Here is a 27,818-nt window from a genome sequence, read left to right as displayed (position 1 = left end):
AAGCCATAAAATGCCTGAAGACATGTAGTTATTGAGTAAGAAATAGTTTTGTGAAGGCTTATCCTTTTTCTGTTGATGTGTGTATCACAGTCCTCTTTGTTCTCACATCTGTATGTCAAAAGTGAAATATGAAGTCAAAGCAATTGCAGTTGGAGATTAAAGTTGGAGATTATGACAACACGACTTGGACACTGGAGCCAGTTCTAAGAATGACATTGTAACACTACCATTGCTGTTGTTCATGTCTGAAAGGCAAATAAGATATATGGTATAAAATTACTCTCTTTGCTTATCGTTTTTGTGATCTTTTGAGTCTCTGAAGGTTAATAGTTTATAAATGACTGAGTATAACAGGAATGAGAGAAAGGGGTGTCACAATGTCATGCTAGCATAACATATTTGTGGACATTTTTCCCCAGTTTTTAGCTATGCAGTTTGTTTGAAACCATCAAAATAACATCACTTCAACACTTCACTTCATCATTTACATGTACAAAGCACCAAACAAAGAGCAACTAATCATCTTGATCTGGCCTCAGCCCTCAGATATTGTTATTATAATATAAATAAAACTTTGTTTAGTTTGTTTAGCTAAAACATGTACAAAACACATTTTGAGAATAAGTGCTATATAGGCATGCTAATTGTAGCAAGGATATATTAATTAATATTTGTGCAGATATTCAGATACTGTTCTTCTTCCTGGGAAGTTAGCCATTCTTTCTCCTGTTGCTGCATAGATAGAAAACAATCACAATTAAAGTTTTATCTTTAGGTCCTTGTTCAGCATACAATGTTCTTGTTCAAGAAGCAATTAAAATGTGTTTTGTTTTTGTAGACTTGTGATATTACAATGATCTGTATTTCTGAAAAGCTCTATTTTCAGTGACTGTGAATACATTTGAATGAAAAGTCCCAATACAAAGAAAAATCTCCTCCTTTTGGTTTCTTATTATTATATCTTATATCAGTTGCACGGAAGTAGCTGTAAGTAATTTGGACGCTACAGCTTTAAGCAGCTGGGTGCTCCCGCGGACGGTAATCACGATCACTGTCTAGCACAACACCTGGAGCTAAGGGGGCAAAACAATCGCATGAGTGCTGCTGTTTGACTGAGGAAGATTAAAGTAGTCGTGGTAAGCCAGTCACACGACCACTTAAAGACAAAGCAACAAGGTGAAATATACCAGTTTTTAAATTGGTATATATCACCTCTCTGCTTTTTTTTTGGTCATAAGCAGAGAGTGCTTGCTAGCGCTGTCCTTAGACAGTATACGCAGCATTTTTTCTTCAATAGTTTCATCACGTTTACTGTCTAAGGACAGCACTATCAAGAGAGAGACAGAGAGCAGAAAAAGAGAGAGAGAGCGAGTTTTGAGATGTGAGAGATTTGTGACGTTTAGCGTGTTTGGAGTGTGTAGTTAATGTGTTGTCTTGTGTAGTTAGTGTGTAGTGTTGTGGATAGTTTTGTGTTGTGTGTCAGAACAATGAGGCGACTGCTGTCTCCAGGTAGAAACAGGAGTGATACCTGCTGTCAGGCCTGCAGGTATCAGGCTGTGATGTTCTCCTTCATAGTGGACAGAAATTTTTTTTTTGGAGTGGCACAAATAATTTGTGTGGCATCTTATTGAATGCAGAACAGCTGATTGTTCTGTAAATAGTTTGAAATGGTTATTTAAAAAATCAAGGTAAAAGGTAAATGGATGAAAATAACTTTGTTTTCAAAACTTGTGCATAGGATTTTAAAATTGACAATTTATATTTGCATTTAAAGTTATGAAATATGATTCATTAAAGATTTGTGGTTGTTACAGTAAAAAATATAACTTTTTCTACTCTGATTTTATGTTTTTTGTCTGATTTTAGATCAATTGTGTTAATACAGTATGTCAAAATGAAAACATAACTGTAAATTCAGACACGTGAGGTTGTGTTGAAAAGAATGATACCAAACAAGGCAAAGTAAATAGTTTTTAAAGGTGAAATGTGGAGGGAAAATCAAAAGTAGTTAAAAATGGCCAATTATACCCTGGACCCCAGAGGGTTAAACATTTTTTTCAAAGTAACACAATAGTTACTTTTCAAGTAATTAATTACTTTTAGAATATTGTAACTCAGTTACTAACTCAGTTAGTTTGAAGAAGTAACTAGTAACTATAATTAATTACTTTTTCAAAGTAACTTGCCCAACACTGGTTACAGGCCACTCAAGAGGTTTGTGCATCTCTTGTGTGTGTGTGTGTGTGTGTGTGTGTGTGTGTGTGTGTGTGTGTGTCCACATTACCACAAGCGTTCAACGAGTTTGTGCATCTTGCGAGGTTTAGGATCCACACATATGTACCGGTGTCTCCACTTAAGCACACTTGAGGAAAAACGGACAGAACATAAAATTGTTAACATTACAACTTCAGTTGTAAGGCTGAAGGATTGGAAATTTGAAACACTTGGGAATAAGGTCATCTTGAAAGAAAACCAAGGGCATGGAGGGGAAATGATATAAGGAACTCTAGTTCAGCATCACAGCCAGAAAAGCACAAAAGAGTTTTATCTTACACGGCTTCAATGTTACACCATTCGGTAATACCCTGCTTCCAGCAAAGCTCCACCTTTTGTCTATGTCTCAGAATAATGTTCACAGCACGGGGTTTGGTGTATGATGTACAGCAGCCCTGTTGCCCTGTACAAACATAAACATGCACACGTGGGTTAAAAGGTCAGCTTATATTTGAATCAACATGTGTTGTCACACGTGCTCTGTTTGGACAAAATAGTAGTCTAGGAGGTTCTTTATGACCTTTGCAATCAGCATTAGACTAGCAAAGATAAGAAACAAAATAATTCTGCAATCAGAAAGTCCAAACTGGGTGATAATAAAATACAAATGAAGCATTTTTTTTAGAGTCAAAATTGCACAAAAATTGCTTTTGTCAGTAAATGTCTAACTTTAAGATAACATCCATAAAGACTTTGTTATGGACATCTGTGATACTGAATGAACTCAGTGGAGTATTTTGTCTGGTGTTCTGGCAACTGTGAGTATATTTAAATGGTAAATGGCCTGCATTTGTATAGCACTTTACTTAGTCCCGAAGGACCCCAAAGCACTTTACACTACATTCAGCCATTCAGCCATTCACACACACATTCACACACTGGTGATGGCAAGCTCTTCTTTTAGCTCTGTTTGACTCTCATCAGATAGTAGCTGACAATGTCGGTCTGCTCTTTTTTGTTTGGCATTTTTTGTGCTTGTTTGCACCAAATCTGGTGAATTGCATTCATTTTTTGAGTAATAGTGCAAATTCATGTGCTCCAAATCAATTTCTGACCCTACATCTGATTTGTCATATGTATGTGTCTCTGTATGCTTTTACTAACTTGTGTGTAACACCAACCTGCCAGAGGGTCTGCAGATGGAAATTAGCCCAAGGCTATAATCTGGCATATTTACATTTGTTAACATGTTCATTAATATGTATTGCCCCTCTTTCTAAATAAAATAAATAAATAAATAATAAATAATTATCATGTGATGACCATGGTGATATGTTATTTATGAGCAGTAACCCTGATAACAACAAAGGTACAGTAATTATATACTCCAAACGTGCAACAAGCATTAACAACACATAATAAATATCACATCATATTAAAAGCAACCTAAAGGCATAAGAAACCAAGCAAAAACTACTGCACAATTTTAGCAGTCTGACCAACCAAAGAGGATATGAGCCAAAGGTCTGTGGCGCTGTCACCACAAGCCGCTTTTCTCATTATATATGCTTCTATTGCATCCATATTTTAATTTAGATTTAAACAAATAGTTTCTCAAGGCATTCTGCTGAGTTAAATCAGGATAATAGAATTTGCATAACTCACTAAGCTGGGAAAAAAAACATTAGTCTTATCATTATAATCTAAGAATGTTTCAAAAAAAGCTTACCTGCACCTTGACATATATGTTTTCTTGTCATGATGATGGCAAGGGAAAAAAATTCCAGCATAAGATTACAAAGTAACGTCATTTTTTAACTGAACACAGGAAGTTGTGGGTCTTGTTGAAGTCCGGGAACATGTGTGAAGCTGCCACAAGTATTATTTAGGATACTCAGGGGATTTAGAGGGAGGGCTTAGAATCACCTTTTTGTGTGTTATTCAGTGACATTATTACACAAGGACAATATTTAACACGGTATAAATGCGGAACACACTTTTTTTTTCTGTAAACTTAGTAGGTTAAGTTTCCCTGAAACGTCCCCCAAAGAAGTTTAATCGTGATGCATATACAATTACAGTCATTTGCATTTGCTTTAGAAAAGAACTCTTGGCTTTTGTTAAAGTCCAGGAATAGGTGTGAAGATTGAGCTTTAGTAAGTATTGTTTAGGTAAGAAAACTTTGGGAGATTTGGAGGGAGGACTTAGAATGAGCTTTTTTCTGTGTTATTCAGTAACTTATTACTTAAGGGCAATATTTAACTGTGCATAAATGTTGATCATTCTGTTTTGGGTCAACTTCCTCTTAAAATTTTAATTTCCCTTAATATTCTCCTTGGTGCATGTACAAGTATATTTGCTTCCTTCACACAGACTGACGCAACCTTTGTTCTTTGTCGACTCAGCAAATAATTTAAGATTAAGATCAAAGTGTATTTTCCTAACCTTGGCACCTAATGTAATCTCCAAACCCCTGAAACCTTTGAGGTCTAGATTAGAGCTCTAGAGTAGAAATTCTACCATGAAAAACTCTTCGCCCCTTTTCTGATGTGTTATTTTTGTACATATTTCGCACATTTACATGTTTTACAGTGGGGTCCATAAATATTTGGACATAGGCAACTTTTTCCAGTTTTGGTTCTGGACATAACCACAATTAATTTTAAATGAAACAACTCAGATGCAGTCAAGGCACACATTTTTAGTTTTAATTCAGCAGACTGAACAAAAAGGAGAGGAACTAAAACATTTTTAACACAATCCCTGTATTTCGAGGGCACAACAGTAATTGGATAAATTAATGAACTGAAATTAAAGGTTCTTTTCTAATACTTGGTTTAAAACCCTTTGATGGCAATAACAGCCTGAAGTCTTGAATTCATGGTGATCACCATATGCTGGTTTTCCTCCTTTTTAATGCTCTGCCAGGCCTTTACTGCAGCTTATGAGTAGCATGCACCTTACAGTGAACCCTCTGTATTTACTTTCACAAAATCTTCTCTTTGTGGTTGACTTGGATATCAATATGCCTACCTCCTGAAGAGTGTTGTTCACTTGGTTGGCTGTTGTGAAGGGATTTCTCTTCACCATGGAAATGATTTTGCGATCATCCACCACTGATGTCTTCCATGGATGTCCAGGTCTTTTTCCATTGCTGAGTTCACCATTGCTTTCTTTCTTACTCAAGATGTACCAACCTGTAGATTTCGCTACGCCTACTATTATAGTAATTTCTCTGATGTTTTTTTTTCTTCCTGTTTTCGCAACTTAAGGATGGCTTGTTTTACCTACATGTAGACCGCACGTTGTCTGTTCACAGCAAAATCTTCCACATGCAAGCACTACACCTCAAATCCGCTCCAGGCCTTTTACCTTCCTAATTTATAATTTACAAATTTTTATAATTTATAATAATAATAATAATAATAAAGTTTATTCATAAAGCATACTAAAAAAACCAAGGCTATACCAAGGTGCTTGACAAAATATGATAGGATAAGGGAGATGGGAGAGGGAAAAGAGAAAGGACCCAGCACGTATTAAATATAAAACCATGACAATCATAATACATAAAAGTAATTAACAAAGCATAATCAGTGTTGGTCAAGTTACTTGAAAAAAGTAATCAGTAACTAATTACTGATTACTCCCCCAAAAAGTAATCCCGTTACTTTACTGATTACTTATTTTCAAAAGTAATTAATTACTTAGTTACTTTTTAAAAACACGATTTACAACCTGAAGAGGTGATAAAGTGATAGATCTTTCAGCCCAATTCTACTTTTTCTACATAATCCATCATACAAAATGTAATCAAATGGAAAAGTCTCTTTTTTTAACTTGTTTTATCAGTTTTAATCTTTTAACTTTATGCATCAAGCAAAACATTTAATTATATGCAACATTCTCTGACTTGAATAAATTAGTTTAACATTTAAACCTATTTTCTACACATTCCAGCACATAAAATAAAATATTTTTTGTGTTTTCACTCACTCTTTCAAACAGATGCAAGTAAAACACAGCAGAAAATAAATAAAGTCAAAGACTCAGCGGTCCTTTTGCTCTATTTTCACCTGTAAAGCAGGAGCAGGGTAGGCGGAGGGTTACCCTGGTGTAGGTGTGCTGCGGTCAGTTGAAGAATCCGCGCGAGTGTCTCTGTGAGTTTCCCATCACGTTGTAGCTACTCGGTGCTTGCTCGGAAGTTTAGGGGTTTTTTTCGCTGTAAAAAGAAGTTTTCTTCCCACGCACGATGGACGCTAATGTTTTTGTCACTTTTTATGGAATCAAACTCAAAGTAAGGTCAGTACTTCCACACTTTAAACGCTGCACGCTCATACTCTCTCCCGCACTCGATATATTATCCATTGTTGATCTGCACACAGCTGCTGTCACCAACGTCGCACTTGCTTACGTCACTGTCATGAGACATTCTCGCAAAAAAAATCACGGTTTTAGTAACGCAGTAACGCAGCGTTCCTACGGGAAAGTAACGGTAATCTAATTACCGATTTTGCAATAGTAATCCCTTACTTTACTCGTTACTTGAAAAAAGTAATCAGATTACAGTAACGCGTTACAAGTAACGCGTTACTGCCCATCTCTGAGCATAATAGATAAAAATGTGTCAACACACACAAAATATTAGCTAGATGGAAAAGCAAGATTAAATAAAGTCTTTAACTGTGATTTAAACAATGGCATAGAGTCAGACAAATAAGAAGGAATTACTCACCTCTTCCCAGGAAATAGCCTGTGAGTCAATTTTCAAATTACTTTCGGTCCCTTTGAAAAGAGGGTGGCCCATGTTAAGGAGCAGAAACTCCTAAACTCTTCATCCAATTTGAATCCGGATACCCTCAAATGAAAGCCGGGAGTCTACACATTATGTTCATGTCTATTATATAACAATAACTGGAACATTTTGGAACACTTTCAGTATACGGATAAAAAGACAAAACTTTTTCAGTGTGCAAATATGTAAGGACCTAACTGTGTATCATCAGACAGAATTTCCATGTCAGTCTTGGACAGATTGAACAGGTATACCAGAGAGAAAGAAGCCAGGAGAATAAACCAGAATTCCTCCACTAAACTAAAGGTGTACTAAAGGTGTACTCTCAGTGGCAGTTGAGGAATATGAGAACAGCTGGAGATAGCAATAATGGAAGAACAGAAAGATGCAACTCATAACAACAATGCTCGATGGCTGGTAGAGCTAAGAGTAGACCAAAGCAACCTCCCTGAACAGGATCCAGTAACCATCACAGATGAAGATATCCAAGACAGAGTCTCAAGCACGAAGAGCAGGACAGCACAAAGCCTTGATATGATTCATGCCTACTGGTTAAAAAAGATAACTCCACTCCATGAGCATCTGGCACCACAAATGAACCAGCAGCTAATGGATGAGATACACCTGGAATGGCTAACTGAAGGCTGGGTAGTCCTCATCCCCAAGGAGACTGTAAGACCAGACTGACCAACCTGTGCCCCGCCTGGATTGATTACAATAAAACCTATTACTCAATGCCTCTCACATGAATCGTGGAATGCCTAGAACTGTACAAGATCAACAGGATCATAAGAGCATTCATCAGGAATTTAATGGGGATGTGGCAACAACACTAGAGCCCAACTTCAAACCAACAGCACAGGATTTACCAAGGAGATGCTGTATCCCCACTGCTTTTCTGCATGTGCCTGAATCCCCTCAGCCAGATCATTATCAAGACTGGCTAAGGATACCCGCTAGGGAATGCTACAATCATTAGCCACCTCCTCTATGTGGATGACATTAAGGTGTATGTCATGAGTGAATAAGACATTGATTCACTGAACCATACCACTAAGATCTACAGCAATGCCACTCAGACTGAAGAAATGCAGTTGGATGGTAACCAGCACACTAAAACTGTATTTTAAGGAGAAAGAGGGAAGTCGAAGACTAGTGAATGTCAGAACCCACTTTTCATGATAAAACAACAAAGATCCATGAGTATCTTGGCTTAGTACCTCGGGAAAACGGCCACAACGTCATGTTGTCCAATACAACAAAACAACCAATACAACCAATACAACCAGAACTAGACAATTGACTGTTGACAGCTGAAAATTAGTCAGTACAATAACTTGGAAACACAACAAGAAATTGTGAGTCTCCTTCCTAAAAAGACCTCAGTGTTCTCAGTCAGTGTTGATTTTACTCTCTGGGATCCCCCCTCATTACATCCTTTTCTTTGGAAAGGATCCTCCTCCTAGTCATTGTTTTCCCTGACATGGACTTTTTGTGTGAAATTGTAAAATGAGAAGCGTTTATCCCATTTCCTTCAACCTTGGACATGTCGTGTGTTCATATATGTAATATATATTCATTAGCTGTAATAGTTATTTGAGTTACTGTTTTCTTTCTATCAGCTTGAAGAAGAATGACCATGGTTGATTTCTCTTTCAGACTATTCTCTGCAATGGTTGTGGTAAAAATGATAAAGTGTGGGAAATGTGCCAAAGTCATTTAAATTTTCTTTGTTGTCAATTCTGATGCTTAGTTTCAAACTTCAGCACGTAATCTTGACCATGTCTACACGACTAAATTCACAGAGTTACTGCCATGTGATCAGCTGAGTAGATATTAGGATTAACAAGCTTAAGTTTTGAACAAGTGTTTCTAAGTATCACACAGCCTGCTGTCATGCCAACCTGCACCATTAATGGCTTAGTTGACACTTTTCAGCAAAACCAAGTTACAAATCTTATTTGAAGTATGTAATTTAAATTATTGACTGCATTAACCATTTCCATTTGTTTAAAGAGAAAATTAACATGCAATCTGCCCACCATATTAACATATTAACAATAAAACAGTTCATGTAGAAGACATGTACAGTACAAAGACATGTTCAGTCTGAACAATCAATTAACCTTTTGGTTTCTGATATATGTTCAGATTTATGGGTGCTGTAGCTGTCTAAGTGTAACATACAAAAATAAAAGAACTCAACATTTCTCTTATTAATACAAGACAAAACAATATGGCACATACACTCTTTGCTGTATTGTTAATTTAAATACTGTACCTTTTATGAGTTCTTTTTTAAATGTTACCATGAATTGCATATTTTTATGTGTGTGTCGGATCAACAGAAGCCGCCTGTCATATTTACGTGTGCAAAATTATTGCCTGAAAACATTTTTCCAAGGGGCAATATACAACGTCAAAAGATTAGATTGCAACCACTGTTGAATGAATACTTTCACTTAGCTAAGTGTGATCTTTCTAGGAAATTTTAAAATGTATTTTTTTAAAGGGCACCTTTTGAATTTGTCAACACATAAAAACATGTTTAAACTTCCAAATGACCTCAAAGTACATGCAAACTTTGACAGGTTTGTTTTCACCTGCACTTTAATCTCTGTTATGTTTTTCCCCGTGTAGTTGCATCACCAACAAGGAAATAGTAGACTGGCATATTGTTGCATGTGATCAAAATATACTGTCTTCAGCAGTTGCTATTTTTAGCTCCTCCAGGCTGTGCTACAAATAGAACATACATTTTATTTAGGAATAGTTGAACTGTCGGTCACAGTGTTCTCTGGATTCCATGAGATCTAATGGAAAGTATTTAAACTATTTCCATCCATCCATCCATCTTCATCCGCTTTACCCAAGGCCGGGTCGCAGGGGCAGCAGCCTAAGCAAAGAGGCCCAGACCTCCCTCTATAGACTATAACTATAACTATTTACTTATTGTTATTTTCTGAACAAATGAGGCCCAAACCCTGGAATGACTAGCATTTAAGATTAAGATTTGATGTCTGACATAAGGTCTTTGATTAACATGAGTTTCAGACATTTTTACATTTTGCTCTACACATGTTAAGAAGTTGTAAAGACTGATTTGTAAATAAGAGGGGAGGACAGATGAAGGAACATTAGTTACTCAGGAAGTGCGGGGGCTTAGGAAGGAGGATGTGAGGGCAGCTATGAAAAGGGTGAAGACGCAAAAGCGTCTCTTCCTGTTAACATATCTGTGGCTTGAGGCCAGCAGATGTTTGGATCAGACTTTTTAACACATGAGAGAATGCCTGAGGAATGGAGAAGAAGGGCACTGTTACTATTACTGTTCAAGAAAAGGTGTGATTTTAAGAGCTTTCGTAAGTACGTAGGGTTAAAGGAGATGAGTCGTACCATGAAGCTATGGGAAAAAGTTACTGAAACTAGGTTAAGAAGAGAGGTGATGATCAGTGAACAGCAGTATAGCGTCATACTGAGAAAGATCTTTACATATGTGGTGCTTGCTTTGAGTTCATCATAATGTACAGAGAAGGTCAAAAGAAGTTTCACTGTGTCTTTTCTGGTTGTAGAGAAAACAAAGACCTCAGCCAGTCGCAGCAGATGGCTGCCCTCCCTGAACCTGGTTCTGCCAGAGATTTCTTCCCGTTAAAAGGGAGTTTTTCCTTCCCACTGTCACTGTCACTGGGAGTGTTTGCTCATAGGCGCTCACCTGATTTTTGCGGTCTTCTCTATATAACTGTAAGATCTTTACCTTACAATATAAATCACCTATAGGTGACTGTTGTTGTGACATTGCACATTATGAATAAAATTGAATTGAATTTATTTGAATTTGATATGGGTGCCGAGAGAGGAACTATGGTACTGCATGGGGAAATCAGGAACAGGGAGGGTGGTGCAGGACATGTATGAGGATAGTCAGAAAGTGGTGCAGCAGCAGTGACAGTTGGGTTTAGGGTGGGCTAGACTACATCAGGTATTGGCTTTGGGCACCTTCTTGTTTGCAGTGGAAATGCACAGGTTAACAGTACAAGCAGGCATCTCAAGGGACTATGATGTTTGCAGACAATATTGCACTGTAGTGAGGGTAGGGTGAAGGTGGAAGAGAGCTTGAAGAGGTGGAGGTATGCACTGAAGAGAAGAGGAATGAAAGTAAATCCAAGCATGCGTGTAAATGACAACACAGGCGTAACAGGAAAATGTAGAAGATGGTACAAGACCTACACCGCCATATCCAGTTTGAAGATAGCGGTGCAGAAAAAAAAAAGAAACCTGGAGGTGGTAGAGTTGAAGACATTAAGATTTTGACTGGGAGCGACCAAAACTAGTAAGTTTAGAAATGATCAGATTAGAGGGACAGCTCAGTTTGAGTGAGACATGCACAGAGGAGGAATAGTGGACATATTGGACAAAGGATGTTCAGCATGGGGCTGCCAGGCAAATGAAACAGAGGTAGACTACAGAAGAAAATTGATGGATGCAATGTAGAATGAGATGAAGAGGGTTGCTGTGACAGAATAGGGGTGTTACGGTTAGGAATACCTGAGCCAAGAAGATGTAAATTTTGACATGTGCATGAAAATGTGTCACAGAGGTGTCGCTGCACATCAGCCTTCTAATGACTCATAAAAGGAAATGCAACCAGCCAGTGTAACAAACAAAAAAAGACTTTCTCAAGGAAGAAATTATAAAATGTACTTCATAAGGCTATCACAGTCTGAGGGTTATCTAATACATTCTTTTGAAGATATTAAGTCCAAAGTCAAACCAGTTTAACGTCAAAACTTTGCTTTGCCTGTCATTGCTCACTGACTTTAAATATATTATCTCCCACTGCTGGAAATGCAACTTCCGCATGCATGACCTTTGTCAAAGTAACATAACTGTATGCCATTTAAAAGTCTGTTGTGGAGTTGCATCACCGAGTGCTGTAACACTAGCAGTTCAAAATGTCATACCTTTTTGGTATGGCATATAAAACAAAATAGTCAGTGAAAGGGTTTGTATTTGCTTGTTTTTTGTCATCAAGCTGAGTGCCAAAAGCAGTTTAAAGTTACTTAAACTACAAAGAGAAAGTTGTTACAGTTTACTCAAAGGCTTCATAGCCCATAACATCAGCTCACAGTTTGCCTGAATTCATGATTTGTATGCTAAGTATGTTAAATTTGTTTCTGTTACTTTTTAAGCTTGACTATTATGTTTGCTATTGTAGCCGAAAACCTAACATTTGGGGACATATTTATTTATGGTCAATGCATTCAAAGAACTTTTATGATGTTAAAAAGCTACTGTCACCGTCAATTTTGACACTGAAAAGCAAGGAAACAGGTATTTTGCTACTGGCTAATTGTACATATTTTTAGTTTACCTTTCACAGTGCACAATTTTGGGACATGAGTATTTAAGAGAACAAGATCTACCACTGTTTGCAGCCTGCAATTTACTGCCCATTTCCCTGAAATTTAAGAAGAAAAAAAAGGATGCTTGATGTGTTATTGATAGTCTTCACTTTACATATATACAGGACAAAAATAACTGTTTATTGATGATGTGACACAGGACAGAAGCAGCTGAATGAATTCTGAGGTGTTTAGTGTCTGCTCCAATCCAGCTAAATGCAGTCAAATTGATTGGGCGGCATTTCATAATACAGATGGACAAGGACCCAAAACACACAGCCAAAGCAACCTAGGAGTTTATTAAATCAAAGAAGTGGAATATTCTTGAATGGTTAAGTCAGTCATCTGATCTTACCCCATTGAATATACATTCCACCTGTTGAAGACGAAACCTCCGACAGAAACGCCCCCAAACAACAAACAGCAAGTGAAAGCTGCTGCAGGTTGGTACATCTTGAGAAATAAAGAAAGCACGGAAGACAACAGTGGATGATCGCAGAATCATTTCCATGGTGAAGAGAAACCCCTTCACATCAGCAAACCAAGTGAACAACACTCTTCAGGAGGTAGGCATATTGATATCCAAGTTAACCATAAGGTGCATGTCACTCAGCATGAAGTTCAAGACTTCAGACTGTCATCGCAAAGCAAAGGGTTTTTAACCAAGTATTAGAAATGAACATTTTATTTTCAGTTATTTAATTCGTCCAATTACTTTTGAGCCTCTGATGCTTTAGTTCCTCACATTTTTAGGTATTTTTTTGTTCAACCCACTGAATTAAAGCTAGGTCATTTACTCACAGTTTACCCATTCGGTGTGGTGAAGTACGGGACTTTTTGCAAAAGAGTAACTGTTTAACATTCTAATCTCTGATAAGACAACAAAATCTAAAATAGGTGCCAGTAAGATAAGCTTCCTTGAGCTGAACTATTTCTTCTAGGGACTTTTCAAATATGCTGTGTAAGAAACATGGTGAAGTTGAGCCATGTTGGGGATTTTGACTTTCCTATCCTCTGGTTATTTTGTTACACTTGTACAAGGTAGATGTGCGCGTCACAGAAAAAGGATACACAAACAAAACCTCCCCACATTCCTTTCACATGCCTTCCTTTCACAAGTGAGTGAGAGCAAGTCACTAATTAACTTGTCAGCAGAAATGAGGAAAACAAAGAACTACAGCTCAAAGGGCTTAAGTTGCATTAATTCATACAGTTCATACAATTTGAGTGCAGACTTAAGTCAAAGTTAAGTTTAGCAATTTGTTGTCATAATTAATCGTTTCCACCTCAGTCTTAATAAAAAGACAGACTATAGCCTACTTAAAGTATTTCAGATGTTAAATACAGCTTACAGTGAGCAACAATAGCACCCTTGTTCCTGACCACAAAAGCCTATTTTTTCTCTTTTTTGAGGCTTCATGTTTGGATTTTGGGTGTGGCTATATATATTTTTAGACAAAGGGGTAGATATGGGAAACAATAACCTAATGCCAGTGTGCTAGCTTGTTAACAAGGTTTAATTAACTGTGAAAATAGATGTTCTAAATTTGGCTAGCAGCAATCTAACAAGTGGAAAAACCCAACAGCTGGCTGATACTTGCTCTTGACACTAACCTCAAGTGGCCACTAGAGGAACTGTAGTTTTGGTCATTTGGCTGAATTTCATTCAACCCCAGCAGTAGCATTCTACTAGTGCCACAAAAAAGCATTTTTGTCTTTAGATAGCAAGATGCTAATATTCACTGATAAACTACTAATCGTTTGCTTGCAGTTAAATGGCATTGCAAGCTGGCCTTATCAGCATTTTGCTCAGAATAGCTGGTAATGAGGTCAAGAGGCTTAAAGGATTCAAAATTGCCTTTTTGCCTAGCTTTAATATTGTTTAATAGCTGGTCGAAAGTAGTTAGACTTCATAAAACATTCAAGCCACATTCTTAGTTTTGAGGGAAGTTTTGATCTTACCGTTAAAAAAATCAACAAAGGCAGTGTAAGGACGTTGGATTTCCACTTCACCTGAGACACGAGGCCTAGTGACCAGTGACCTGTGACTGAGACTACATGACTGCCCGGCAACCACTGATTTCATGGAAAAGTATCCCTGGAACGGTTCCAAGTAGTTACTGGAGATTGGGGATTACCAAAATGGTGTCTGAGAGCAATCATGCAGGTCTATTGACCAGACAGTGACCGCATAGTCCAGTTGACGAGTGGCTGCAATTTTTTTTACGTTTTACAACCACTTGGTGGTAAGTTAGTGAATAATTGCATGACAAGATATCTGTTTTCACTGGGTTCCATGCAAACTACTGCGGCAGTGTATTAGCAACCACGAGCAATCGCAAGGACGTTTTTGGTCTAGCACCCTTTTTACGACCAATTTCACCTAGTGACTATTAACAACCTCCAGCAAGCTTTCACAACCCAATAGGCCTGTCTAACTGAGGCCTAATAAATGACTTGTTATAACAGTAAAAAAAACCCTCCAAATTGTTCAAAATCGAATTGCTTGTAGTAGGTTTCCCAGCAGATTCTCTGTCATTTTGTACAAAACTTACAAGACTGCTATTCTCTTCAGGTCTCCCTTGAATGAAATACGAGTTAAGCTGCTTGACTTATTATAGACCACTCCAGATCCAGCAGTGCTATAGGCTTTAAGCAGGAACAGGTAAGAAACAAAACAACAAAAATGCAAATGTTTATTTGCATTATTAATCATGCCTACCAGGAGGTGACTCATTTGGTTTCAAAAACTAATTCCAGTTGTATAGAATATGACATATATTCACATAATACTGCTTTAAAAATGTACTTTACTGATATCTGGTTTCACTTGGAATTCATTCTTCAGGGAATCAGTCTGCACATGAGTCCAGCGCCAGCCAAGCTCATAGTTCAGGCTGCCAATGTTTAACTTTTTTTTTTTTTTTTTTTTAAACTTTATTTCCTCCCATGTCAGGGCCAGCTGGAATTTTTTCTATTTCCTGCTCTGTTTCCAGTGTTTTAACAATGACACAAAGGATTACACAATCCTGCCCGACGGGAAATTCCGAGAGTCGGCCTACTTAAAGGAGTGATCACCAAGTAGCACTTGTCACACTCTCTCTGATCGCCTTCAGGTGTTACACCTTTTCAGCGTCAGACACAGAAAGGCAGAGTGAACGCTCTCAGTTGGCTCATCAACCATGGCAAGCAGGAAAACGTGTCTCATGGTAGCTCTGTGCTCCCTCGTCATTATCATCAACTTTTTTGACAGCGCACAATCAGGTATTTCATACTAGTTAATATTTTAATGCACTTTCACTAATATTGCCAGTAGTAAGTTAAAAGTGTGATTTATAGTGGATTCTTTGTGCGTGTGTGTGCTTACAGCGAGCTGCTGCCTGAGGTACTCCAATCGTCAGCCTCCTTGCAAACGGATTCTGGGTTACACCATTCAGAACATCAATAACGCCTGTGACATCAACGCCATCATGTAAGTTATAACGGTTTATATGGAAGTGTAGCATGATAAAAGCAGGTAGATTCATGAGGAAATAAGACATCTAACAAACTAAAACGCTAAGAAGTAGTCAAGTTGAAGTTTAAGCAAGTTGTGCATTTTTCTAGTTTTTGAGTAGTGTTTACTCTGTACAAAGATTTTAGATTATGGAAAAGTTTATATATCAAATGTATTATTATTACATAAAAAGAGAAATGCTCACATTTAAGAAGTTTAGGGAATGAATTAAGACTGCTCATAAATATCTGTTCAATCAGTTTATGTGGGCCAACTTAAGTAGTGGTATTCTCAAGGAAAGACTATAGATAGGAAACTTAACCAGTAATGTGATACACATGTACAAAAACCAGCAAGAGCTAATGCCAATCTTTCATCCTGGTGTCTGGTTATGAATTCTGTGTAACATATCTTATCTGCACATTTCACCTTGTGGTGAAAAGATAATGGCTGTGTGTGCTTGGCATTTGCGCTCTCTCGGACGGACTAAACCTTGTGTATCTAAATAGCAAAACAGCATTTAATCCGTGACTAAAAATCAATCACGATAAGTTCAGGACGCTCTGCAGTTAATAATCAAACTAACACACTGGAATGAAACTCCATCGAGAGAAACTGTATCTTGAGGGTAAATGACTGCTTTCATCCTCTTTCCCAACAGTTTTCATGCTCCGGGAAGGTTTGTGTGTGCCGATCCATCAAAGCCGTTGACCCAGAAAGTGATGAAGTGTTATGAGTAAGTATAAATGCCCCTGTGGTGTATTGTTTGTCTGTGCCTTATATTCACTCTCAGCTGCTCAGTGAGTCAAACTGATCTTATTTCATTGATTTTGTTTTTTGCAGTGAAAAGAAGCGGAAGACCAACAAAGAAAATTCTAACAACAATGCATCTTAAACTCTCTTTAAGTGTTCTTATCTGCACTAATATTATCATAATAGTAAATCTACACATAAATATAATTTGTTGTGTGACCTTTCCTTTTATTTATTCTGTTTTATAAACAGGGAAGAGTAGTATTCTTAATACATGTGTGAGCTATAAGCTTTAGTGCTTCAACAACAAAAAAACTTGTGCTTTTTTTTAAAGTAATGTAAAATATTATTATTTTGTTATATGTATTATTGTTTGATTTATTTTCTGAAGAAGATGAAATATAAAACCCTGTATTTTCAGAAAGTGTGAGATAATTATTGTATTTAATATTTGTCAGAGAATTTATTAAAAGAGTTATTTGATAAAAACACATGTCTGTCTGTATGGACTCCACAAACAACCACATGCTGTCAAACTTTTGTCCTTGTTCTACATCGGGTAAAAAAAAAAAAAGAATTAATCACGCTGCAAAAGGATCCTAAATAAAAAGAAATTAGCTGACAGTGATTAGCAAACAGTGATAAATATGTACAATACCATATTTATAAGGTTACATCTCTGTTTAAAAGGTTTAAATCCTAGTGTTAAACATTGGAAAAAGAACATCAATGTTTTTTCCTGTTGTATAACTGGAATACAAATTAAAGATGTTCTTTATTTAATGTAATTATTCATAGAACAAAATATTCAGAATGGAAGGAATATGATCACAAATGAAGGGATATGTTTAAGTTCAGTTCATTCACATAGACTGTGAAGTCTGAAAAATTGAGCCACTGTAGAAGAGTTATAAACCTGCTTTCTTTCTGATGGCCAGCAAGGGGTGATGCCTTTTGTTGCATAGACAATGGGAAAATAGCCTTTTAGTTGCCTCACTCTATGATCTCAGTGAACACTTTTCTTATGACTATATCTTGTCAGTCACTAGTTTGTGTCTTACTATCCATATGATTTTAATTTAACAAACTTTGTTTCTTAGTAACTGTGGGGAGGCACTCATAGATGGACAAAATGTGTTACCTATTAGAGAAATAGTGGTTTAATTGGATAATTCCAATGTATCTGAGCTTGGTACATCTGTTGCAGGATGGTTTTATGGGTTATCTTAACTTTAACTACCTAACTCTTCAATAAACAAACCTGTGGGTGAACCACCTGTCTAATAACGCTGGCATAAGTAGAGGGTGCAAAGTTCACACAAGCCAAAGAACGACAGACATCTTAATGAGGAAGGCTGAAATAAAGTTTGAAAAGAACTGAAATTACTTTTACAGTGCATGAAATGTGATTTTCCATTGTTATGTATCAGCAGTGACTAAACAAGCTTAGTAATTAAACCAAGAGAGATATTATACTTTAGACTTGTTTAAAAGGCTTTGTTTGCATTTATTATACATATGTGTCCTTTATCTACGATAGATATAGTAAGATATTCTTATATATTCATTATGATTCTCAGTCATTTATTATGTAAGTTATATTCAGTTGACAATCATTGTCTCTTACTTCTTGCAAAACTTCTTTGTTTCAGTAATGCAAAAAGACGATGTATGATTGAATGAATTATGTGCAGCATTTTAATTGACCAAAATGCTGACTCTGTAATACTTTGATTAACAAGAAATTGCAGTGAAGTTATCATAGACATTTGTTTCATCTTTTCTTGCTTCACTGGTTCTGTTTAAAACCAACATTTCTGTAAGTAAGTAAAACTTCAAATATTTGCTGGAGAAACACTCAAAACTTTTAAAATAATGAAACATCAGAACACTGTAAACTATTATCATGGAATAAAAAAATAAAAAAATAAATCTATAACCTTTAAAAAAGAGAAAAAAAAATTGCTTTAATTTCCTCATGGCACAGTTGACACAGTGAGAAGTAACATCTTTCCTTCTGGATCTTCTCTGGTCTCCAGAGCCTGGCAAAGTTTCTCCCAGAACAGCTCGGTGTGCTCTCCAACTCGCGGCCAGCTCAGGTAGGTTTTCCTCTTTATCATCTTTCTCATGCGGTGGTAAGGAGACAACAGATAGCTGGGAATCTCCTCCATGAATACCAGGATTAGAACGTCTTTCTGCTCATCAAACAGACGGAAACTAAAGATAAGAGGGAGAAAAGGGATGCATAAGTACTCTCTTTAAAAGAGTAAAGTAATGAAGATAATACAAAAATAAATGAAATAAACATGTTTTAAGAGAATAAAATAAAACACCTGTGAACATGGCAGATTAAAGAGGAAATTAAAAGCTAGCAAAAAAAAAAAAATCAATGAAATTTTAAGCATGCCGGTGTAACATATACAGTGCTGCACAGATCAGAAAATCACATAGTGGAACACAGTAATGTCAAGTCCTCTTCTTTCAGCTGTTCCCTTTAGGGGTCACCACAGGGGATCATCTGCCTCCATCTCAACCTATCCTCTTCCGCCACATATAGTAGATGCAGTTAAGCACGTCCTGCTTCACATCCATGAACCTCCTATGTGACCTCCTAAGCCATCTTAACCTTGCCTCTCAAACTTTGTCTCCAAACAGGTCAACCTGAGCTGTCTCTCTGATATTCTCATTTCTAATTCTGTAACTCCCAATAAAAAGTGGAGTAATTTTGTTAGGCTGGCCACTCATGGGAAGTTTAATTGCTGTTCCAAGTTTTGTGGATAATGGCTCTCACCATGGTTCGCTGAAGTCCCAAAGTCTTTATAACCCCTTCCAGACTGACAGACGTCAATGACTTTCTTATCTTTCTTGAGCTTCTTTGGATCTTTGCATGCTGAATTGCTGTTTGAGATGTTTTACCTTGTCAGGCAGGTTCTGTTTAAGTAAATTATTGATTTAACAGGTCTGGGAGTATCAGGCCTGGGTATGGTTAGTGAATTTGAACTCAACTTTGAACTCAACCACGTAGGTTTGAAAGCTTTTTTCCCCCTTGATAAATTAAATCATCTTTTAAAAAATAATTTTTTTATTTGCTTTGGTTACATTTGTCCAATATTAAATGTTGTTTGATAATCTGAAACATGTAAGCGTAACAAATATGCAAAAAAACAAAACAAAAAAAAAAGTAGAAGAAAAAAGAAATCAGTAAAGGGGCAGATGCTTTTTCATGGCACTGTATTTGGAGTAACTTTGGTTGTGCCATTGTCACTGTTGACATTAGCATAAAAGCACTGTTAACACCTTTCAATTTCAATTTTATATTTTAATGTTATTGCTACAGTCTTGTGGTGCGCCAACAGGTTACCTGGCTGCCTGGATCTCTCTGGAGCACCATTCACTCTCGAGGTATTTGCGACTGATCACACAAATGGTCTTCCTGCTTCCATAAATAGCATCTGTAATGTTATCTATGATGGGTCTCCCTAATGAGGAGAAGAAAAATAACACAGCCAGTAATAAAACCATGAGGTTTGTATCCTCAGCTTTTTAGTAAAGTAGTATAGTGACACCCTCTGGAGTACATATGAAAGTGCACATTTGACTGCAAAAGCTTCTAACACCATGCCCTCATTGTCTCCAGATAATTGTTAGATAGTGCAATTATATAAATCAAAAGAGAGACTAACTGCCACTTCAAATATAACTGCATAAGTCAAATGATGTTACATTTTTCTGAAAACATTCTAGAAAATGTCCTGAATCTAATAATTTAGTTGGGATTAAACAGAGATACCGACAAACACACAATTTTAAGAGACATCCCACTTGTCAAGCCATTAATATTTAACTTTAATTCAAACTTGCATCTCACCTGGTTCAAAGTCTCGATGGTGTAGGCACAGTCTCCAGCCCTGTTCTCCTTCCAGTTTTGGTAAGAGCTTGTCAATGACCCAAGGCTCATCGTGGGTGTTGTAGGAGATAAAGGCGTCGTACTGATGATGAGTTTTCTTGTTTTTGTGCTTTCTATCAAAGAGCCAAGCTATGAACAGGTAATAGGCATAGACCAGCTGCAACCCCATGAAATGGTAAGTGAAGGACACCACCATCAAGCATAGGATTGCACACGTGGTGAGAACAAAGCAAATAAAGTCAGTGTCATCTGAGCAGGAGCTGGTGTCCAAGTCCAACAGCTTCTTACTTTTGAATTCTTGTGGATAGTTGCACGTAAAGTTATATGCATCATAAACCTGAGTTTTGTTGTCATTTATTGCCCACGAGAGAAACCAGCTGTTATCACAGTTGCAGGTGAATCCATTGCCCTGAAGGTCCAGATAAGTCAGAGCTGGTAGGGGTGTTATTATATCTTCTTCGCGGATAACTGAATATAAATTCTGTCTTGCCTGTAGAAACTCCAGCTTTGTGAGGTTTTTAAGGAACTCTAGAGAGTAAAGAGCTGTCCTGGATATATAAAGGCTTTTAAGGTTTGGAATTGGGAAGAACAGATCTGGAGGGAGTTCTTTAAGTTCATTTGAAGAAAGTTCAAGTAATTGCAGCTGTGGCGTGTAAACAAAGGTGTCTTTGTCCAGAGACGCAATACGGATATTCCTGGCTTTGAAACTCAAAAGACTGGTCAAACCTTGCAAAAAGTTCCCAGGCAGATAACTATGCAACCTGTGGTGTTGTGAAAAAACAAGCAGTTCCTCTAGATGGGACAGCTGAGAAAATGGAGGATCCGGCAAATTTCTACTTTTCTTGTAATTGATGTGATTTTCACTCAAATCAAGTCTTCTTAAATTAATCAGAGGACTGAAAACATCTTTGTTTAGTTCATCTTGTGAAATATCATTGTTTTGTAGATTAATTTGGGTCAGATTTGTCAGTCCACTGAAACTCTTACTTTCAAGTACTTTTATTTTGTTTTGGTGTAATGACAGGTTCTGGAGGGAGTGCAAGCCTTTAAATGCATCCCTTTTGATAGCAGTGAGTTTGTTTCCATTCAAATGCAGCTGTGTGAGGTTTGGCAAATGTTCTTTGAAAGCACTGTTCAATTTAGTTATTTGGTTTGTCTGTAATTTTAGAGTTTGTAATCCTTTTAAATCCTTGAAAAGACATGGTTTCAGAGCTGTGATTGAATTCTGATAAAGATAAAGCTTTCTGAGCTTTGTCTGATTGGTGAAATCATGGCAGTCCAGTGTGCTGATGTTATTGGTGCTGAGATCCAGCTCTGAAAGAGTTGGTAGATTCCTTGTTGCAGCTGGAACCAGTGGAAGCCTGTTTTTACTCAGCGTTAAAATCCTTAAGTTTTTAAGGGATCTGAAAGCATCATCATGGATGTATTTTATTTTGTTGTCTGTCAAAACTAACTCAGTTACATTAATACACAACTTAAACAAGTATGCATTAACAAAGCTGAGCTTATTGCTTCGAAGCTGCAGAGTCCTCATTGTTGGGATGGTGCAGGAAATGTTGATCAGTGTGGTCAGGTTATGTGTCATTGCATTCATTCTCAGAATAGTTAATGATGAGTTCACTGACTCTAACAACCTTTCCATGTCCCCAAGACCCAAATGAAGCTCACTAATGTCAAGAGTAGTAACACGACTAAGAAATGTCTTGTTTTGCACGTCCCATATCATCTGTTTCTTTTTGGCTGGGCTCCCAATTTTAAACCAGGTGAGATTTGGAAAAACATCGGCAGTGATCCTGAAGACTGCGAGGGGATTTTTCGACAAATCAAGGTACTGAAGTTCTAATGATTTGTTTGTCAGTTCAAATGACTGAAAAGTGGTTAAATCATTGTTGCTTATTACCAGCTCCCGTAGATGTGGCAGATGTTGCAATATCAATTGAACTTTTGTAATGTGTTGCAGGTTGTTATGAGAAATGTCCAGAAGTTTTAAACTTGTCATGGACTTAAAAGATGTGGATGCCATTTGTTTAATGCGATTTTGATTAATTCTTAGCTCAATGAGGCAACTCAAGCCATCAAAAACATTTTCTCCCAGTGTAACAAGTTTGTTATTATTTAGATTTAATGTCTCAAGAGAACTTAGACTGGCAAACGCACCGCTTTCTATCTGTGAAATGTTGTTGATATTAAGGTCTAACTTAGTCAAATTTAGTAGATCTTTGAAGTCTGATGCATGTATTGTTGAAATTCTGTTAGAAGTTAAATCGAGGCCTGTCACAGTTGAGGGAATATCTTCAGGAACAGCTCTGAGTTTACTTCCGACACATATGGCCGTACTGTAGCTGATTCTGCAAGTCTTCAGGGAAAATCCATCAACCGGCGCAATGAAATTGATGATGCACAGCATGTAAAAAATAATCCGCGATTTGCAACATTTTGTTCCTCTTTCTAATTTGGTTTGTTCCTCTTCCAATCCAGGATCCATTATTAATCTTTGTAACAAACAGGAAAGCTCAACACAGACAACCAGAAAACAAACTATAGTCCACTGTCCATAGTCCACTGAATTTAACTGCCACAGACAATCCTGGGAAGCCAAAAACAAAAAACATAAAGAAACAAAAATTTAGGAATCAACAAGAAAACTAATTGCAAAGAGTCAAAAATATCTTATTCATCTTACAACCAATACAAAAATGCATCAAGACCTCTTTATTCCAAATTTATGACATGCGCTGTGTCGCATTAGGATGGAACTATCCAGAAATCTTTGTGTTGTACTTGACACTTTCCACCAACTTCTGTTATTTCTTTCCTTTTACTAGTTTAATATTTTAAAAAAAAATAGTGAAAGTAGCCAGAAGATTTGGAGAAGTTTAGACATCTTCAAAATATGGTGTGTATGCAGGCTTTAAGTGTTTAATGGAGTAAGATGTATCTTGATTTTATGACAAATACAGTGGCTTGCAAAAGAATTCGGCCCCCTTGAACTTTTCCACATTTTGTCACATTACAGCCACAAACATGAATCAATTTTATTGGAATTCCATGTGAAAGACCAACACAAAGTGGTGTACACGTGAGACGTGGAACGAAAATCATACATTCCAAACATGATTCCAAACATTTTTTTTTTTTTTTTTTTACAAATAAATAACTGAAAAGTGGGGTGTGCATAATTATTCAGCCCCCTGATTCAATACTTTGTAGAACCACCTTTTGCTGCAATTACAGCTGCCAGTCTTTTGGGGTATGTTTCTAGCAGCTTTGCACACCTAGAGACTGAAATCTTTGCCCATTCTTCTTTGTAAAACAGCTCCAGCTCAGTCAGATTAGCTGGACAGCGTTTGTGAACAGCAGTTTTCAGATCTTGCCACAGATTCTCGATTGGATTTAGATCTGGACTTTGACTGGGCCATTCTAACACATGGATATGTTTTGTTTTAAACCAGGGCTGCCCAATCCCAGTCCTCGAGAGCTACTATCCTGCAGCTTTTAGATGCATCCCTACTCCAACACAGCTGAATCAAATGGTTTGATTACCTCTTCAGCATGCCATTGTGTTTGGCAAAGGCCTGACAACAAGCCATTCATTTGATTCGGGTATGTGGGAACAAGGATGCATCTAAAAGCTGCAGGATAGTAGCTCTCGAGGACCGGGATTAGGCACCCCTGTTTTAAACCATTTCATCATTGCCCTGACCTGTCTGGTGTGTTCTTTGGACTTCATGGTGTTGTTGTTCCCAACATTCTCTTAGACAACTTCTGAGATCATCACAGAGCAGCTGTATTTGTACTGACATTAGATTACACACAGGTGCACTCAATTTAGTCATTAGCACTCATCAGGCAATGTCTATGGGCAACTGACTGCACTCAGACCAAAGGGGGCTGAATAATTACGCACACCCCACTTTTCAGTTATTTATTTGTAAAAAATGTTTGGAATCATGTATGATTTTTGTTCCACTTCTCACGTGTACACCACTTTGTGTTGGTCTTTCACGTGGAATTCCAATAAAATTGATTTATGTTTGTGGCTGTAATGTGACAAAATGTGGGAAAGTTCAAGGGGGCCGAATACTTTTGCAAGCCACTGTATCTTATGATGCAGTGTGCAGTCTTGAGTCACTCCTCAGTTCTTTATATTTAACCAGAAAAATGGAACTAGGTGCACCTAATTATAGAACGTTGATGTTTGGTCACACCACATTTATACTTCAACACAGGCCAAACTCTTTTAGGCAAGCTTTTTTATAACTTATGTAAGTAGCCTTCAGAAACAATTTTGAGGCTCTGGAAAGGCCAGTGCATGACTGTACTGTTCCACTCTGTGTTTTTTTCTATTCTGCTTTACTGCTTTACTCCACTGGCAGTGGATTTTGGATCACTGTCATGCTGAAAAATGAAATGTTGCAAATAAAATGTTTCTGTATGGTACTACAGGACGGATCAAATTCTTGAGGTACCCAAATCATAACAGAACCTTTACTCTGTTTTACAGATGGCTGTAGACACTCATTGTTGTATCTCTCCTGACCTCCTCTGTACATACTGACAATGTGAACCACATTTTTTAAATCTGCAGTCATCTTTTCATAAGGCCTGTAGCAACTGATTTTCAGTCCAGTTCTTCAGTTCTTGTTTAATTTGTCAGCCAGTCTCACGCTTTCTCTTCCTCAAGAATTGGTTCTTCACATCAACCCTTTTTTCGGTTTCTTACAGACATGACTTTTAGATACTGTTCATAGGCTGTACATAGTTTTACTAACTTTTTAAAGACATGCTGCACAGCTGAGATGTGTCAAGTATTCAGCTAGTAGCTCTTTGGGAGTCTGCTTACTGGTGCAAAAATACCATTTGTGCCACTCAAACTGTTTTCCTTGATTCAACTAAAAAAATGGGAACAAACTGTGTTTTTTGGTAACAGCTAGTAACAGAGAACCAATTTAAAATGAGTCCTTTGCTCAGTTGTCTGTTTTGTGCAGACAGAGCTAGGTGCCTTTTTCTTCCTTGAATGAGTCATAGGTCAGTGTTAAGTGAGTTAACCATAAAACAGAAGCAAAAAAAAAAAGTTGGTTACAAAGACTGGGAGGAAAATTAGTAAAAAAAAAAAGCTGTTAATGTCCAAAGAAGAACATTTAAAGACCTTCAGAAAGCACAAAAAACTGCTGCTCAAAACCATTTAAAAATGAAATTACAAGAAGGTCTTTGTCCTTAAAAGCACCATAATAAAGAAACGAGGCATGGGTAAGACTTTGTTGCCAATTTTTTGCAAACGATTTTGACAAATATTACTCATTCTGAGACTATTACCAGTCCCTCCTATTTTCATTGCACCTTCCAGTTTTATTAAAAGAGAAATACATTTTACGGCACAAGTAAAATGTATGACAACCCTAGTTGTCATACATTTGTAGTTTAATTCAGATTTGGACCCACACAGAGGCATGAAGAACAAATGAAATCTTGAAAAAACTTACTGAAGTTAAATGAAGATTTGTTGAAAAAAAAGACTGTGGTAGATAATCCAATCCAACATTCAATCCAAGAGGCAAAGTGACCAAGGAATGAGACATGAAGCACGAAGTGCTGAAATGTTGTAGGAAAATAGAAAGGCAGGAGAACAGCTTCGTAAAGAGGGTGGGCTGACAAGTGACAGGGCTATAAATACACAAAGAGCTGAACCAATGGGCTATGAAGGCAAAACAGGAAACACCTTTAAATGTAATCGTTTTAAATAAAGAGGAAAACTATCCCCTCTGTGACTAATCCAGCTACTAAAAGGAAATCTGTTAGTTTTACATCAAGAGCCACATTTATCATGTGCGGTTTCATAATAATAAAAAATCCTAAGCTTGATCAATGAGCACATTAAAACCAGTGAAGTCAGTGTATCCATGTCCTTTAATTCAACTCTGTATACAGGAAGTGGAACTGTGGTCAGGCCCTTTCTCTCAGTCTCCGTCTTTTAGGTGCATATTAAACAAAATACCTGTGTGTGGCAAAAAAGCAGCACTGCGTGATCGAAAAACGTTTTCTACTTACTTAGATAAATGTTATGCTGACATGGAAATGGAGCTTAAAGAGACATTTGAGAGTTTGGAATATATTTCCACGACTGCTGACATTTCGACCAGCCATAACAAAAGTTTTCTCGGAATGACGCCACACTGGATTGATCCGTCTACTTTTGTACGAGGACATGCAGCGCTAGCATGTAAAAGAGTTCGAGGGAGACACACATATGATGTCATCGACAATGAAATCGAGCAAGTACATTCGGCTTATGGTCGGACTGAACTCTAAAGTGACAGCCACTGTGACAGACAATGGGTTCAATTTTATCAAAGCTTTTAGAATGTTCCAAAAATCAGACTCTGATGAGGAATTGGAAGAAGATGAAGGGGTGACATTTACTGATGTTGAGTAGACCCTCTCCACAGAATCTGAAGGACAGTTTTCTCTCCCTCCACACTTAAGATGTGCATCACACACACTGAACTTAATTGTTCATGATGTTGAGAAATGGCTTCAAGCAAATGAGGCAAAATTCATCTACCGAAGTGCAACTTCAAAGTGTTCTGCAATGTGGACAAAAGCAAACCGTTCTTCTGTTGCTTCAGAGTTGGTAGATAATTTTTTCAAGAAAAAACTCATAGTACCTGTTTCAACACGATGAAATTCGTTTCACAACACTGTCCAGGATCACTGACATTCCCCTTGCTTAAATAAATACTGTCTTCACTGATCGGGAGTATCTGTTCCTAAAGGAGTATTGTATCGTGTTGAAGCCACTCACTGTTGCACTAGACATATTGCAAGGAGAAGAGAACTGCTATTTTGGAATCCTTCTTCCAACTCTGGAGATTCTAATGTCCAGGACACTGGCACTGCAGGACGAGCTTAAGCTGACAGCATCCCTCCCTGATATCATTGTTAAGGTAATCTATATATAGCCTTACCCTAAAATAAATTTTTGTTTTATTTATCATGCTCTTATGTGAAGTGTCTGATGTATTTTTTTCTCATAGGCGATCAAGGTGCGCTTTTCCTCAATGATGGACAATAAAGAAGCTCTCCTGGCTGCAGTCACTTTGCTTAAATTTAAGTTACGCTGGATCAGAGAAGAAGAGAAAAAAGACATGGTTAGGGCAATGCTTACTACAGAGTGCCGTGGGTTGTCTCTTGAAGACCAACAACCTGCTCAAGATCACAAGAACCCTGCTAACTCCACTGATGACTTTTTTTCAT

The 27,818-nt window shown here is 37.3% G+C and overlaps 3 protein-coding genes across 5 annotated transcripts; 1 reads left to right on the top strand and 2 right to left on the bottom strand.

Annotated features, from left to right (window-relative positions):
* Positions 1 to 622: 622 nt before the first annotated feature.
* Positions 623 to 4,059, bottom strand: LOC146567122 (uncharacterized). Its single transcript, XM_085285940.1, has 4 exons — positions 3,944 to 4,059; positions 2,554 to 2,677; positions 2,285 to 2,362; positions 623 to 732 (listed from the first exon to the last, which is right to left on the bottom strand). The coding sequence occupies exons 1-4, from the start codon at positions 4,023 to 4,025 to the stop codon at positions 711 to 713; spliced, it is 306 nt and encodes a 101-aa protein (XP_085142066.1). The 5' UTR covers positions 4,026 to 4,059; the 3' UTR covers positions 623 to 710.
* Positions 4,060 to 14,596: 10,537 nt separating this feature from the next.
* Positions 14,597 to 17,146, top strand: ccl20b (chemokine (C-C motif) ligand 20b). Of its 2 annotated transcripts, XM_085286736.1 has the most exons (5): positions 14,597 to 15,073; positions 15,525 to 15,672; positions 15,778 to 15,880; positions 16,566 to 16,640; positions 16,748 to 17,146. In XM_085286736.1, the coding sequence occupies exons 2-5, from the start codon at positions 15,591 to 15,593 to the stop codon at positions 16,797 to 16,799; spliced, it is 312 nt and encodes a 103-aa protein (XP_085142862.1). In that variant the 5' UTR covers positions 14,597 to 15,073; positions 15,525 to 15,590; the 3' UTR covers positions 16,800 to 17,146. The 2 variants fall into 2 exon arrangements, with proteins under 2 accessions (XP_085142862.1, XP_085142861.1); XM_085286735.1 differs by lacking the exon at positions 14,597 to 15,073 and having other exon boundaries at positions 15,404 to 15,672.
* On the bottom strand, positions 17,097 to 26,193 carry LOC146567120 (uncharacterized). Of its 2 annotated transcripts, XM_085286730.1 has the most exons (4): positions 26,048 to 26,193; positions 20,526 to 23,151; positions 20,019 to 20,136; positions 17,097 to 18,874 (listed from the first exon to the last, which is right to left on the bottom strand). In XM_085286730.1, the coding sequence occupies exons 1-4, from the start codon at positions 26,141 to 26,143 to the stop codon at positions 18,634 to 18,636; spliced, it is 3,081 nt and encodes a 1,026-aa protein (XP_085142856.1). In that variant the 5' UTR covers positions 26,144 to 26,193; the 3' UTR covers positions 17,097 to 18,633. The 2 variants fall into 2 exon arrangements, with proteins under 2 accessions (XP_085142856.1, XP_085142857.1); XM_085286731.1 differs by lacking the exon at positions 26,048 to 26,193 and having other exon boundaries at positions 20,526 to 23,558.
* Positions 26,194 to 27,818: the final 1,625 nt, after the last annotated feature.

Source organism: Mchenga conophoros, linkage group LG9 (genome assembly GCF_057382185.1).
Source record: "Mchenga conophoros isolate Kocher_MC1m ecotype Shallow Benthic linkage group LG9, M_conophoros_male_GT1.1, whole genome shotgun sequence".
In the NCBI taxonomy this organism is placed as follows: domain Eukaryota; kingdom Metazoa; phylum Chordata; class Actinopteri; order Cichliformes; family Cichlidae; genus Mchenga; species Mchenga conophoros.
This window is presented reverse-complemented; position numbering and strand designations above follow the sequence as displayed.